General features: G+C 39.1%; 1 protein-coding gene across 1 annotated transcript in view; it reads left to right on the forward strand.

Annotated features, from left to right (window-relative positions):
* LOC133575124 (uncharacterized) overlaps window positions 1-16,353 on the forward strand; it is a 36,520-nt gene extending 20,167 nt beyond the window's left edge. Inside the window, exons 3-6 of the mRNA XM_061927599.2 lie at window positions 5,269-5,386; window positions 10,383-10,497; window positions 10,575-10,788; window positions 14,359-16,353. Coding sequence (XP_061783583.2) covers window positions 5,269-5,386; window positions 10,383-10,497; window positions 10,575-10,788; window positions 14,359-14,510 — 599 coding nt within the window. The 3' untranslated portion in view covers window positions 14,511-16,353. The remainder of the gene's footprint in view (window positions 1-5,268; window positions 5,387-10,382; window positions 10,498-10,574; window positions 10,789-14,358) is intronic.
* The last annotated feature ends 509 nt before the right edge of the window (window positions 16,354-16,862 follow it).

Genomic DNA, 16,862 nt, shown 5'->3' on the forward strand with positions numbered 1-16,862 from the left:
GAAGGCGCCATTTATGCTGAAAGGTACATACAGGTTTTGGAGCAACATATGTTGCCATCCAAGCAACGTTACCATGGACGCCCCTGCTTATTTTAGCAAGACAATGCCAAGCCACGTGTTACATCAACTTGGCTTCATAGTAAAAGAGTGCGGGTACTAGACTGGCCTGCTTGTAATCCAGACCTGTCTCCCGTTGAAAATGTGTGGCGCATTATGAAGCCACAACAGAGACCCCCGGACTGTTGAACAACTTAAGCTGTACATCAAGCAAGAATGGGAAATAATTCCACCTGAGAAGCTTAAAAAATGTGTCTCCCCAGTTCCCAAACGTTTACTGAGTGTTGTTAAAAGGAAAGGCCATGTAACACAGTGGTGAACATGCCCTTTCCCAATTACTTTGGCACGTGTTGCAGCCATGAAATTCTAAGTTAATTATTATTTGCAAAAAAAAAATAAAGTTTATGAGTTTGAACATCAAATATCTTGTCTTTGTAGTGCATTCAATTGAATATGGGTTGAAAAGGATTTGCAAATCATTGTATTCCGTTTATATTTACATGTAACACAATTTCCCAACTCATATGGAAACGGGGTTTGTAGTATATAAAGATAAAATTAGAATAATATAATAGTAATTCTGCCATTTGTATGTAACTTCGCAGAAATTCAGGTGTCACAGTCTTGTCCGGAACAACTTTAACAGCAGTAAACGAGGCACCACTGTATTTGTTTAGCTTTATCCTAATAAATTATGTGGGCACAAAACCACAGCAACATGACAGTTTTGTGGGAACAACTAAAACATCCTTGTGTTATAAATAGGGATGTCAAAATTAACAAGTTAACTCATTCAATTTAATTAAATTCTATTAAAAAAAAACTTTATTTGTTCCCGGATGGCAGTTAAAAGTATCACGCTATTAATAAAAAAAAAAAAAAAAATCATGAGCACACTTTGATTACCCCGCGACCCCGAAGGGAATAAGCGGTAGAAAATGGATGGATGGACACTTTGATTAATCATGCAATTTGTTTTGACCGTACAAGCTCTTTTACCTTAACCGTAAAACGGTCATTGATCAGATCAATCAGTATACAAAAATGAATGGGGAGACTTTAACTGGTGTACTCACTGGCGAATTGTCACTCCAAAATCCAGCCAGAAAGAACATTAGATAAAAGTTTTGTGCAAATGTTCCTGAATGACATTCTGATAATAAAATTGCATTTGTGTACAAATATTGGGGTCTTTTCTTCAGTCCATTTGAATTCTGCAAGCGAGTAATCACCTGTGATTAATCATGATTAATTTCAAAATATGATTAATCTGATTTAAAATAATAACCATTTGACAGCCCTAGTCAAATTTAATACTAACATTTCAGCTTTTTGCACAACATTGTGTCTTTATGTTTTCTATTTACCTTTCCCAATTCTGCTATGCTTTTTTTTTTTTTTAGTTTAATTTTGTTTCTAGAGTATGCCGAGGGCCAGTAAATATAATGCCCCCTGGGCCGCTCTTTGGACTGCTCAGTATGTGCAAACTAAAAGGTGTGTTTCCCAGACACAGCACGACTGGTTCGCTGACCTCAGCGTGAGACGTTGCGCTCTCATGCACCTGCGTGACTGTAATAAATACATAACCTCTAACAAAGCTACCCTTGTTTATACATCTGAATTCATCCAGCCTGCTTGACAAAGCAGCTCTTTTGTATTCTCCAACCGCACCCTGATGCCATCGCAGGTGCAATACCTCAGAAGGACTAATGGGATGGAAAACAACTGTCTCAATGGGGCTGTTCTTGCCTACTGTGTTGTCAACTCATCAAATAACTGCTAAAGATAGCTTCTTTTCAACAATAATAATAATAAATGACAAAACTGGAGAATTAAATATGCTTAAATTAAAATTAAAAATGACAGGAAAGCCCAAAATGATTCATCCCAAAGCCACATTTTCAATGTGCACTTATACATTTTAATATAAAATATTTGTTTTTCAAGTAAAGATAGTCTTTTGCACCATTTAAAAGGGTGCAAAAAAGTTTGTATCTATACAAACAACGGTAACACTTTAGTATGGGGAACACATATTCACCATTAATTGGTTGCTTATTAACATGCAAATTAGTAACATATTGTTTTTTAATTAGTCATTATTAAGTACTTATTAATGCCTTTTTCTGCATGGCCAACCAGTAAGCCATTAATTAAGAGTCTTCCCTCAATAACCTCAGAATTATTGCTTATTAGTAACCCTAACCCTAACCCTTATATGTTCCCCTAGTGTCCATATAACTCTAAATTAAGTCTTTGTTACTTTAATAAACAACTAATTAATGGTGCATATGTTCCACGTACTAAAGTGTTACCCAAACAACTTTAGACATCCATCCATCCACCCATCTTCTCCCGCTTATCCGAGGTCGGGTCGCGGGGGCAGCAGCCTAAGCAGGGAAGCCCAGACTTCCCTCTCCCCAGCCACTTGGTCCAGCTCTTCCCGGGGGATCCCGAGGCGTTCCCAGGCCAGCCGGGAGACATAGTCTTCCCAACGTGTCCTGGGTCTTCCCCATGGCCTCCTACCGGTCGGACGTGCCCTAAACACCTCCCTAGGGAGTTGTTCGGGTGGCATCCTGACCAGATGCCCGAATCACCTCATCTGGCTTCTTTAGACATACTTTTTCAAATGTCAATTTCTCATTGAATGGTCAAATCAAATTAATTTATATTGCGCTAATTCACAACAAAAGTTATTTCAAGGCACTGACGCCTAGAATGAACCCAACATTAGCAAGCACTTTGGGGACAGAGGCAAGGAAAAACTTCCTCTCCACAAGTGCAATAATGATGATGACGCTTTGTTATTAACATTATGATATTCGCAGGGCATGAGAATACAATGACCTGGATGAATGACAACATCCATAGCATATTATTGGTATTACTGCTACTACTGAAAGTAATTATGAGAACTCTAACAATATTGTTTGCGTTGCCTCTGAGAGCATGAGTGCCTACTACAGGGGACAATAACAAACTAAAAAAGTTGAAAGTGATATTACTATGATCAATTGATGTGTACTACAATTCCTGATGTTTACTTCTACTGTGCTATAGCACTAAAAACAATAATTGGAATATGACATCTGCAGCTTTGGAAGTGGGAATGCCTGCAAGTGAGAGAATTAGTACTATTGTAACTTAGTGAGATGAGTAAGGTAGAATACTATAGAGTAGGTCGACGGATTGGTGAATCATAGTTTGATCCTCAGCATGTATAAATGTATGACAACATAACCATAAGCAGGAGTGATGGATTATCAATCAAGGCCTACTATCAAAATAGTCTTTTGTCATGTTCTTGTGACATTTACAGCTGTTTCCGGCTTCCTCCCTCCTCCAAAGACATGCACCTGGGGGATAGGTTGATTGGCAACACTAGATTGGCCCTAGTGTGTGAATGTTGTCTGTCTATCTGTGTTGGCCCTGCGATGAGGTGGCGACTTGTCCAGGGTGTACTTCGCCTTCTGCTTGAGTGCAGTCGGGATAGGCCCCAGCACCCCCGCAACCCAAAGAGGGACAAGCGATAGAAAATGGATGGATGGAACTCAAAAATCTAAATCTTTTACTATATACACAAAATACCTATTTCTCTCAAATATTGTTCACAAATGTGTCTAAATCTGTGTTAGTGAGCATTTCTTCTTTGTCAAGATCATTCACCCTACCTCACTGGTAAATGGTAAATGGGTTGTACTTGTATAGCGCTTTTCTACCTTTTTAAGGAACTCAAAGCGCTTTGACACTATTTCCACATTTACCCATTCACACACACATTCACACACTGATGGCGGGAGCTGCCATGCAAGGCGCTAACCAGGACCCATCAGGAGCAAGGGTGAAGTGTCTTGCTCAAGGACACAACAGACGCGACTAGGATAGTAGAAGGTGGGGATTGAACTAGTAACCCTCAGGTTGCTGGCACGGCCACTCTCCCAACTTCGCCACGCCGTCCCCATGGTGTGGCATATCAAGATGCTGATGAAACAGCATGATTATTGCACAGATATGACTTAGGCTGCCCACAATGAAAGGACACTCTAAAATGTGCAGTTTTATCACGCGGCAAAATGCCACAGATGTTGCAAGTTTTAAGGGTGCGTGCAGTTGTATTGCAGACGGCAGGAAATCCACCAGAGCTGTTGGCCGTGAATTGAATGTTCATTTATCTACCATAAGCCATCGCCAAAGGCGTTTCAGAGAATTTGGCAGTACATCCAACCGGCCCCACAACCACAGACCAAATGTAACAACACCAGCCTAGGACCTCCACCTGCAGCAGGTGCACCTCTATGATCATCTCAAATAATTGTTTCACAAACTGTGAGAAACCGCCTCAGGGAAGCTCATCTGCATGCCATTCACCCCAGACCATCACCTCATGTTGCAGCATGACAATGCACGACCCCACGTTGCAAGGATCTGTACGCAATTCCTGGAAGCTGAAAACATCCCAGTTCTTGCAAGGCCAGCATACTCACTGGACATGTCACCCATTGAGCATGTTTGGGATGCCGTGGATCGGCGTATACGACAATGTGTTCCACTTCCTGCCAATATCCAGCAACTTGGCACAGTCTTTGAAGAGGAGTGGACCAACATTCCACAGGCCACAACCAACAACCTGATCAACTCTATGCTGATCAACTGTGTGAGGCAAATGGTGCTCACACCAGACACGACTAGTTTTCTGACGCCCCCAGACCATAATAAAGCAAAACTGTTACTTTTACCGTGGGCGGCCAAAGGCACATGTGTGCAATTATCATGCTGTTTAATTAGCATCTTGGACTATTTTGGCAAAGAAGAAGTGCTCACTAACACAGATTTGTATACAAATTTGTGAACAATATTTGAGCGAAATAGGTCTTTGTGTATATAGTAAAAGTTTTACATTTTTGAGTTCTGCTCATGAAAAATGGGAGCAAAAACAAAAGTGCGGCGTTTATATATATGTGTTCAGTTTAGAAAAGTAGACTCACATTATGAGTCTTCACCAAAACAAACATGATTTTGTGAAATAAAGGGGCAGGAATATTCAACCCACAGAGGCTCCGGGAGGATGAAACTTAAAGGACAGCACCATCTTCTGGATGCAAGCCTTCATAACAGTCTCAATCTTTTTTTCAGTCATACAGAAAGATGACAATCTGAAGTTGCATCCATCTATTTTGTACCGCTTGTTTTTCTTTTTGTTGTTGCTTGCAGCATCCAGTAAGCGTGTGAGCTGGCTGCTCGGTCGCGATGGAGACGTCAGCGTCTTTGTGATCGGAGAGGTCGATGTGTTCAGGTCCTCCAAACTTCTCCAGACCATGATGAACAACAGGTTAGCACACTAATAAAAATAGAATTCTGTTGAAATGTCACATGGTGCAGTGTGAATGATGCATTTCGGATTAGGTTTGTTTGATTTGTGAATTCAACTACAAAAGACAGAAAGAGCAATTGAACGCAGCATATTATTTAATAATAATGTCCATCATTTTAAAAAGTGAGTGCTTTACACATACATAGCCAAGTATAACATAGAACTACTCCATATGTTTATTCTGTTCTAATACAGACATGTTGTAGAACTAATTAACAATATAGTGGGTATTGCCTTTGCAGTAAGTTTATTCTTGTGGTTGTGCTCACAAAATATTGGTGACCTTTTGTAGCTAAGTAAACAGCTCCCATCAGTTATGGTAATAGTTTTTATATGTATATATATATATATGCATGCAAGATCACATTCAAGTACTTTCCACCTTTCTAAAAAGGAGTAGAAACAAACAGATCTACCAATCACTTCCTGTGTTGGTAGACTGAATTGGTCCCATTCAGGAAATAAAAAGTATAAATGCATGAAAGGATTAACTGTAGAGGGGAAAAAAAGGGTTATGAATATTGATCTAAATGCATATTTAATAAATGCAGTTTAAAATAATGCATTTTAAATTGAACAATGTTGCCTGTGCCCTCTTCCAAACTGTGACTTTATTTTGGAATATCCTGATTTACATCAATCAAAAATGCCATTCATCCATCCATTTTCTACCGCTTATTCCCTTTGGGGTCGCGGGGGGCGCTGGAGCCTATCTCAGCTACAATCGGGCGGAAGGCGGGGTACACCCTGGACAAGTCGCCACCTCATCGCAGGGCCAATCAAAAATGTTTATTATTTAATAGCTGTGTTACTTTTTAATCTCAAGAATGCTTTGACTTGATGTCTTAAAGAAAACAAAAACAATTCAGACAAATTCACACCTTATTCCATGGGTTTTCACTCACTTTGCACATGACTTCCTCTGAAACATTTGGGATATTCCATAAATCACATGGTCCACAGAAAGTTACATCATTCAGATTATCTGCAGACTATTAGAAGGCTAGAAGTCAGTTTATTCATTTATTTTCTATATATTTGATATTTCAACTATGACTGGGTTAAAAATTGCAGCAGTCCTGTTACCTTAATTTTATTTCTCAGATTTTTGGGGGGTTGAATCACTGTAATGTCAACATATAATTAGCAAAAATATCATGTGGCTATATTTCATGTATTTGCTAAAACTCACTCCTGTTACTTTCAGTCCTGCTGCTGAAATGAGTCAACAGATGTATTAGTATTGCACAAAAATGAAATAAATACACATTTAGAATGTATTGTAACCTCGATTTACGAACTTAATTGGTTTTTGAGCATGGTTTGTATATCTAAAAGTTTGTGCAGTGAAGCAGAGTTCCCCAGAAGAAACATTGTAAATATGAACAATGGGTTCCAGCCTCAATAAAAGTCCATATTTTAGTGAAGGTGTGTAGACTTTGAACACAATATAAAGTGCTGTACACAAACATAGCAAGGACGTGATGGATCAACTTTCTATTTAGTAACAACTGAACTGTGCTGGCAACATGCGCGCACACACACAGAAGCCACTCTCCAACTGTACTAAAATCCTTAATAAACATTCAAAAGAGTAAAATCCAACCAAATTAACATCATCAACAAGGATCTTGGAAGAAAAAGCAGCTGGTAGGGACGGACAAAAACAGAAGGGAGCGAGGTTTAAAAAAAAAAATAATAATAATTATGGTGTCTAAAATTACAGTTAAAGGGGTCACAATATGATTTTTTTCTACATTTTAAACACTTCCTTGTGGTTTACATAACATGTATTAATGGTGCTTTTGTCTTTTTTTGCATAGGTTAGGTTTTACCATGTTCAAACCGCTTTGTATTTTTTTATTTACATAGTTCTACTTCGACTGCGTCTTCTCGCCGTCATCTTTGTTGTAGTTTTCAGCGCTTCCATATCGAGTCTACTGACAGATATATTATAAATATATGTTTATTTATATCGGAAAGGGCAACAGTGGGGGATGCATGTGCATGTACGAGCCAGTCTTCTCCGCAGCAAGAGGGGGGAGAAAAAGAAAGCACTTACTGACTACAATGTCGGACTACAATGACGGATTCGCGCACAGGTCTTTGGGTAAAATTCTGTTATGTATGGAGACATCCGCTGACGTCAAAAGTCAGAAAATATCACAAGTCAGAGCAAATTTCAAACGGCTCTATTGAAAGAAATATGAAGGAAGGCAAGAATATTTAATAAATATCTCCGCAAAGCCTCCAGGGTTTGATATCAAATTTTCGGGACTTATATGCAAATCCCAAAAATAGGTAAGAAAAATTGTTTTTGCATAATAGGTCCCCTTTAAAAGACAATTACCGTATTTTTCGGACTATAAATCGCGGTTTTTTTCATAGTTTGGCCAGGGGTGCGACTTATACTCAGGAGTGACTTATGTGTGAAATTATTACCACATTACCGTAAAATATCAAATAATATTATTTAGCTCATTCACGTAAGAGACTAGACGTATAAGATTTCATGGGATTTAGCGATTAGGAGTGACAGATTGTTTGGTAAATGTATAGCATGTTCTATATGTTATAGTTATTTGAATGACTCTTACCATAATATGTTACGTTAACATACCAGTTGCTTATTTATGCGTCATATAACGTACACTTATTCAGCCTGTTGTTCACTATTCTTTATTTATTAAATTGCCTTTTAAATGTCTATTCTTGGTGTTGGGTTTTATCAAATACATTTCCCCAAAAAATGCGTCTTATACTCCAGTGCGACTTATATATGTTTTTTCCCTTCTTTATTATGCATTTTCGGCAGGTGCGACTTATACTCCGGTGCGACTTATACTCCGAAAAATACGGTAGCTAATTCCAAGCTAAAATCTCACTCCTGTTACTTTCAGTCCTGTTACTGAAATGAGTCAACAAATGAGCCGTTGGAACCTTGTACTAAAATAAATGTACAAATAAATAATAAATAAATAGAAAATAAACAAATAGAATAAATGTTCCTAAAATGGGCCAATACAAGGGCAGCATGGTGAACCAGGGGTTAATGCTGGTGCCTCACAATAAGAAGAACCTGGGTTCCATCCCCTGGCTTGGGGTCTTTCTGTATGGAGTTTGCATGTTCTCCCCGTGACTGCGTGGGTTCCCTCCTGGTACTCCGGCTTCCTCCTACCTCCAAAGACATGCACCTGGGGATAGGTGGACTGGCAACACTAAATTGGCCCTAGTGTGTGAATGTGAGTGTGAATGTTGTCTGTCTATCTGCGTTAGCCCTGTGATGAGGTGGTGACTTGTCCAGGGTGTACCCCGCCTTCCGCACGAATGCAGCTGAGATAGGCTCCAGCACCCTCGCGACCCCGAGAGGGACAAGCGGTGGTAAACGGATGGATGGACAGCTGGGCCAACACACGTTTAGAATAGTTTAATAATAATAATAATAATCATTATTAATATTATTATTATTGCTATTAATAATACATAATTGTTAATTATAATAATTATCAATAGTACCATTGTTGCTATTAATGATGCATAATTATTATTACTAATTATTATAATTTTTTATTAATGGTACATAATTATTATTATTGTTGTTCTGCGATGAGGTGGCGACTTGTCCAGGGTGTACCCCGCATACCGCCCGAATGCAGCTGAGATAGGCTCCTGCGACCCCCCGCTACCCCGAAAGGGACAAGCGGTAGAAAATGGATGGATGGATGAATGGATTATTGTTGTTGTTGTCATTATTATTACAATAAAAATAATAGTAATACATTCTGAAAATGTGCCAATACATATTTTAAAAAAGTTCAATAATAACAACAATTATATTAATGTAATGTAAGTTCATTTTAAGAGCTACTCATGTATCATTTTTTAAATAATAAAAGAAAATTATAAAAAGTACTATTCAACTGGCGCCCCAAGGATCTACAGTGAACACTTGTATTATGGATAGCGGGACAATATATTATTGGAAATGTGTAACTCTGACAAAAGAAATAAAACAAATATAGGTTGCTGGTTTTCAAAAGAAGAATAATAGTGAAGCTGTCCCATAGCTTTCTGGAGATAAATCCCCTATATAATAACCATTACCGTATTTTTCGGACTATAAGTCGCTCCGGAGTATAAGTCGCACCGGCCGAAAATGCATAATAAAGAAGGAAAAAAACATATATAAGTCGCACTGGAGAATAAGTCGCATTTTTTGGGGAAATTTATTTGATAAAACCCAACACCAAGAATAGACATTTGAAAGGCAATTTAAAATAAATAAAGAATAGTGAACAACAGGCTGAATAAGTGTACGTTATATGAGGCATAAATAACCAACTGGTATGTTAACGTAACATATTATGGTAAGAGTCATTCAAATAACTATAACATATAGAACATGCTATACGTTTACCAAACAATCTGTCACTCCTAATCGCTAAATCCCATGAAATCTTATACGTCTAGTCTCTTATGCGAATGAGCTAAATAATATTATTTGATATTTTACGGTAATGTGTTAATAATTTCACACATAAGTCGCTCCTGAGTATAAGTCGCACCCCCGGCCAAACTATGAAAAAAACTGTGACTTATAGTCCGAAAAATACGGTACTTATTTTACAGTAATATGAATAAATAAATAAGGGAAGCATTGTTGGATAGTAAAAAAAAAAAAAAAAAGTGCAGATGTGTAATTAACCTTAATGAACGCCAAAATGATGATGCAGTGCAGTTAAACAATAGCACCACTGTAGTCATGTTGACATGTTGCTCATAAAAACATGACGCCAGCTCTCTGTCCCCATTATGACGTCACTCACAGCCTTTGATGAGATGGACAGTGAACTGATGCTAGCAGTTTGCTGATTCTTCAAGTTATGTGTTTCAATGAGGCGACTCAAAGGTTGGCCTGATTGTTCTGTGATTGTCCCCCCCCCCCCCGCCTCAGACTCCAACATGATCGTATGAATGGCATCCAGACAGCAGACGTGCAGGCAGGAAAAGAGGCCCAGCAGCTTGGATTAACAGAAGAAAGCCATCCTCCCTGCATGGACACGACCACTGTGAGCGGACGTGTTCGTAAGCCCGGCCAATAAGATAAACCCCCACAGATCTTAACATGGTGCTTCTCTGGGCACAGAACCACCAATCATCCGAGGACGAGACGGACTCCTGCAGCGCCGATGACGACCTGAAGGACCCCGATGAGGGCAGCGACAGTGAATCAGGCAGCAGCTCGGACAACCTCGGCGACTGGGCTCCTCTCTACAGGCCCCATCTTAGTAGCCATGGCAACAAAGCAGCACTCAAAGCCCAGCTGTCAGGCGCAGAGAGGGTCAGCACACAAGCCAGAGGTGAGAAAACAAGAGAGGCTTGGTGGTGAGAACGAGTGGTCAATGTTCCCTTCGGAGGTTCTGTGGTAGACATTAATGGATGCAAAATATGTCATAACATAAAGATGATAAATATGATTGATTTATTTGAAAAGGAGTAGCCAAACAAAATGAGTAATTATTATTAACTTTGATGGTCTTCTTAAAATGATAGAAATTCTAAGTTGATGTTTACGCACACTAAAACCCTTCATTGTAAAATCACAGCAAAATACTGGCTTTTGATTGATTGATTGAAACTTTTATTAGTAGATTGCACAGTACAGTACATATTCCGTACAATTGATCGCTACATGGTAACACCCCAATAGGTTTTTCAACTTGTTTAAGTCGGGCTCCACGTAATTAATTCATGGTACAAATATATTCTATCATAATAATACAGTCATCACACAAGATATTCATCAGAGTATATACATTGAATTATTTACATTATTTACAATCCGGGGGGTGGGATGAGGAGGGTTTGGTTGATATCAGCACTTCAGTCATCAACAATTGCATCATCAGAGAAATGGACATAGGTCTGACTTGGTAGGATATGTTCAGCAAGCAGAGAACATAGTGAGTTCAGATAGCATAAGAACAAGTATATACATTAGAAATACATTTGATTATTTACATTTGGTTATTTACAATCCGGGGAGGTGGGATGTGGAAGGGGGAGGGTGTTAGTCAAGGGTTGAGGTTGCCTGGAGGTGTTGTTTTAGTGCGGTTTTGAAGAAGGATAGAGATGCACTTACTTTTACACTTGTTGGGAGTGCATTCCATATGGATGTGGCATAGAAGGAGAATGAGTTTAGACCTTTGTTAGATCGGAATCTGGGTTTAACGTGGTTAGTGGAACTCCCCCTGATGTTGTGGTTATGGCGGTCATTTGCGTTAAGGAAGTAGTTTGACATGTACTTTGGTATCAGGGAGGTGTAGCGGATTTTATAGACTAGGCTCAGTGCAAGTTGTTTTACTCTGTCCTCCACCCTGAGCCAGCCCACTTTGGAGAAGTGGGTTGGAGTGAGGTGTGATCTGGGGTGGAGGTCTAAAAGTAACCTGACTAGCTTAGCTAATAATTGCATTACTTTCACAGGAACATTTTACAGTCGATTACAGCAAAATATTTGCGATCTTTAAATTCACTACAATAAAAAGTACAACTAAATGCTGTGACTTCACAATTCAAAACAGTTTATTGTTTATTAGTCTTTCAGATTAACAACATGCTGCCACCTACTGTACAGGAGTTAGCAACGTAGTCTACGGAACCCCATAAGACAGTCATTTGTTGTGATGTTACAGAGGACAATGATTACAGTAATTTACTTTGAAATATGAGGGTGTCATGATTTTCACAGTCATTTGTTGTAATGTTACAGTAAATTGTGTTACAGTATTTTACTGTGGAAAAATACCGTTAAATGCTGTGAAAGCCTGGTATTTGTTTCCACTGCAAGACTAATTTTAACTGAAAACTGTTTTTTGTTTTTTTTCTTTTCTGATTGGTTTCATTTTGGCTGTCAGAGGACCATTTCGATATGTTTATATCTGTCTTTAATTTTGAAAAAATAACTTTTGTCTTGCTGGCTTTTGCTAGCTCATTAGCTTGTTCTGTTTAAATGTTTTCTTTTTGCTCTATCGTTTTCCCATTTTTGCTGGTATTTTTTGTATTTTATCCATCCAATCAAACACAAACTAAAAACCAGTACCTGAAAACAACATTAAACATATTTAAGCTAAGTTTAACAACTGCTTAACCTACTTCCGTTAAGTGTACATTTACTCCACTCCTGCCGTGTCCAGTGCAGTTGCATTGCTCACTATCGCCAGCTAGTGGCCTGGCATGCATATTACAGCGCCTTTGTGCAATGGAGGTTTGTCATCTGCATGCATGTGACACTTCAAAAACATAAACACAAAATGTCCCCGTTTTTAGAAAGCTGTTGTCATGTAAGAAACATTTGAACTTACTTGGTCTTATTTAAATTCAGGAAAAATGAACAAACACAACAAACTTCTACATGATGTTGTATGTCTGCATGGACTGACCTGCCCACATGTTAAAGTTAAAGTTAAAAAAGTTAAAGTACCAATGATTGTCACACACACACTAGGTGTGGCGAGATTATTCTCTGCATTTGACCCATCACCCTTGATCACCCCCTGGGAGGTGAGGGGAGCAGTGGGCAGCAGCGGTGGCCGCGCCCGGGAATCATTTTGGTGATTTAACCCCCAATTCCAACCCTTGATGCTGAGTGCCAAGCAGGGAGGTAATGGGTCCCATTTTTATAGTCTTTGGTATGACTCGGCCGGGATTTGAACTCACAACCTACCGATCTCAGGGCGGACACTCTAACCACTAGGCCACTGAGTAGCCTCCCTGTCACTCTATGTCAGCTGGGATAGACTCCAGCTTCCCTGCAAGTTGCTGCAACCCTGAAAAGGATAAGCGGAAAAAAATATGTGAATATTTATGAGGTGGTTATGGCTATGGTGACTGGCTGACTAGTGTTTGACATAGCCAAAATTAAAAGTGAAACCATCCATTGTTTGCACAATGACTTATGACTTTGACCAGAAACATAAGCAGAAAAGTCACAAATAAAGGATTTTGGAACATGCGGGAGTTTTCCTTTTATTTGAAAGAGTTTTGCGCTATTTTTGTTGTATGTCTTGATTACAATAACAATAAAACCTTAATATATGCACAGATCTGTCTTCCGATGGCTAACAATGTAAAAGAATATATATAATGCATGCATTTGGTTGTTTTTAGCATTTTTTGTAATACAATCCAGAATATAATGCTGCCATGCTTTTATTTTGAAGCCTACTTTGCTGTGAACAGGAACTGTGCATGTTTTAATGCTAAATAGTGACTTTGATGCTTCTTGTCAATGAAATTATGTATCCATCCATCCATTTTCTACTGCTCGTCCCTTTTGGGGTCACGGGGGGTGCTGGAGCCTATCTCAGCTGCATTCGGGCGGAAGGCAGGGTACACCCTGGACAAGTCGCCACCTCATCGCAGGGCCAACACAGATAGACAGACAACATTCACACTCACATTCACACACTAGGGCCAATTTAGTGTTGCCAATCAACCTATCCCCAGGTGCATGTTTTTGTATGTCGACGTCAATTCAAGCAAGATCTTTTTAGTAATAAGAAGAGGACCGGGGGTTGACATTGACGGGTTGTTGACATAAACGGAACTGACAAAAAAACAAAAACAGCTCATTTATCAACTAGAGAAGCAATGATCATTCTGGTATAGTCGATAATAGATGTCTTAGAATGGATCCCTGAGGGATTCCGCATAATACAGTTTGGCCACAGGCACATCCATCCATCCATCCATCCATCCATCCATCCATCCATCCAGGCACACCAGTACCAAAACCAATACAGCTCAGATACTGTTTTATTGTAACTCCGATTCCTGTTAGCTATTGCTATAAATATGTGTCTTGATGTTTGGTTTTACAAATGAAGCCAGTTCAAATCATTTACTTCATGATTCCCTTCTGTTTTTCTCAGGTATTTTCATTGAAGAGAAGACGTCAGAATATGGCGGCAGAGTGGCCCAACTCAAAAAAACATTTGTGTCTGATCGTCTCAGCTTCACCAAACCTCCTCTACCTGCCAAACCTGCTCATCTACTGACCAGAGGTGCTCCCTTGATCCATTAGGACTCCACCTGACATTCTGCTGTCACACCAAAACACTCATGCTGATTAGCGTCACATGTTCGACGCCCAGGATGACTCCGTAACTCGTTGACATGGGCGGGGGTCCAGGAGGATCCTCGCTCAGACCCAGAAGGTGAACTGAATATTGTGCAAAGATAAGGACAATCATTTTCTATTAGGACAACATAATTGAGTTTTTAATGTTTAATGCATATTTCAATTACACGTTTTTCTTATTCTGATTTCATTAGTTGTACTTTTGTGACCTGGATGTGTTTCAAAGTATATTACTGAGTATCAGTTACTGTGCTACCTTGACACACAAAAAAATGTCACATAGGCCAAGAAGAAGCTTAGTGAGGACGTGGATAAATAATGCTGTTTATAAGAATCGCTATGACGCTCCTCTACTTTTTTGCACTTTTGTTAACAGTTGTTACACTTTCTGAAAAGTAATAGTGGACCAAAATGGTTACTCAGACTTTTGACATGTATAAAAAGTACATTATGAATAGTTGAGCTACTCACCCTTTATTCCGTACCTTTAACAAATATCTTTTTGTGAACGTTTGAAAGTCACTTGCTCTCAACCAGAGGTGGGTATAGTAGCCAGAAATTGTACTCAAGTAAGAGTACTGTTACTTTAGAGATTTATTACTCAAGTAAAAGTAAGGAGTAGTCACCCAAATATTTACTTGAGTAAAAGCAAAAAGTATGTTGTGAAAAAAAACTACTCAAGTACTGAGTAACTGATGAGTAACCTGTTCGTTTAATGATCACGGCAACAAATAATGCACAAAAACATAAAAATAGCAATGAGCAAATTCAGAGCCAGGAATATCTCTTAAGCAACTTAAACAATAATAAATATTAAATAATAATACATTTACATTAAAAAAATTAAGGCAAATTGAGCCACAATAACTTAACAGCACCATAGGCTCAGTCGGCAGAGATTACAAAGGAAAATAACAAGTTAGCCTTTACGCAAACCATAAACTGGGAACACACTGTGCACTTCTGATTGGTGTTTCTAAGCATGCGTGAGTGAGTGTGTGTGTGTGTGTGTGTGTGTGTGTGTGTGTGTGTGTGTGTGTGTGTGTGTGTGTGTGTGTGTGTGTGTGTGTCTATGAGGCTGCAGTGCATTAATAAATGTCCCCACACGATGTACATTTGACAGTGATTCATAGCAGGGAAGCTAACATCAGCCTACGGTGACAGCCAAAATATCTACTAACATTACTTACCGCCATGTGCTTCCTCAAATTTGACGTTGAGTTCATGTAAGCTGAAACTTTATGTGCAGTTAATCATGTGACCGCCTGGCTCTGTTTGATTGGTGAAACGGAGTCAAACGTCACCAGTGACTGCATTTGATTGGTGAAACGCAGGCATGCGACAGATCCTACTTTGAAGGTCTGTCTGACAAACCAAAACAAACAAAGCGTGCATTAACAGATCGATAAAAATTAGTAGCGAGTAGCGAGCTGAATGTAGATAAATGGAGCGGAGTAAAAGTAGCGTTTCTTCTCTATAAATATACTCAAGTAAAAGTAAAAGTATGTTGCATTAAAACTACTCTTAGAAGTACAATTTATCCCAAAAGTTACTCAAGTAGATGTAACGGAGTAAATGTAGTGCGTTACTACCCACCTCTGCTCTCAACACATCACTCACAACTGACCTGCTGTAAAGTATTTTAGGGCTTTGATATGAAGACTGTCGTGAGTTGACTCCTTTGTTAGAATGTGACGCTGTTAAAAATCCACCAGATTTCCCTTGAATGTTGGCTTTTATAAATAAATAAAACATCAGTGAAACTACTGCACTGGTGGAACAAGACCGCTTATTGCAAGTTGACATTATTCCATTTTTCTACTGCTTCCAGACACCATATCCTAGGTCAGTGTTTCACAACCTGTCAGCCAGAGTGGGACCCCAACGCACAGCAACAAATAAATAAGAATAACAACTTAACTTAACTTTGGGTTCCCAAATCTGCGGTCCCCTCCAAGGTTTCTCATTGTAACCCATTGGGTTGAGTTTTTCCTTGCCCTGATGTGGGATCTGAGCCGAGGATGTCGTTGTGGCTTGTGCAGCCCTTTGAGACACTCGTGATTAAGGGCTATATGAATAAACTTTGATTGATTGATTGATTGATTGAACAAAAAAAAAGGCGCACTCAAAAAGGAGTGAGGGAGGCATGTTCCTTAACAAATGTCATGGTTTTTAACAAATAGTTTCACCAAAAATTAAATGGAGTGCCCAAACAAAGAATACAGCGAGCCACTATGGGGCCAAAAAAAGTTGTGAGTACCAGCATTTTGATTTAAAAAAAAAAAAGGTGAGAAA

Source organism: Nerophis lumbriciformis, linkage group LG35, assembly GCF_033978685.3.
Source record: "Nerophis lumbriciformis linkage group LG35, RoL_Nlum_v2.1, whole genome shotgun sequence".
NCBI classification, from domain to species: Eukaryota; Metazoa; Chordata; class Actinopteri; order Syngnathiformes; family Syngnathidae; genus Nerophis; species Nerophis lumbriciformis.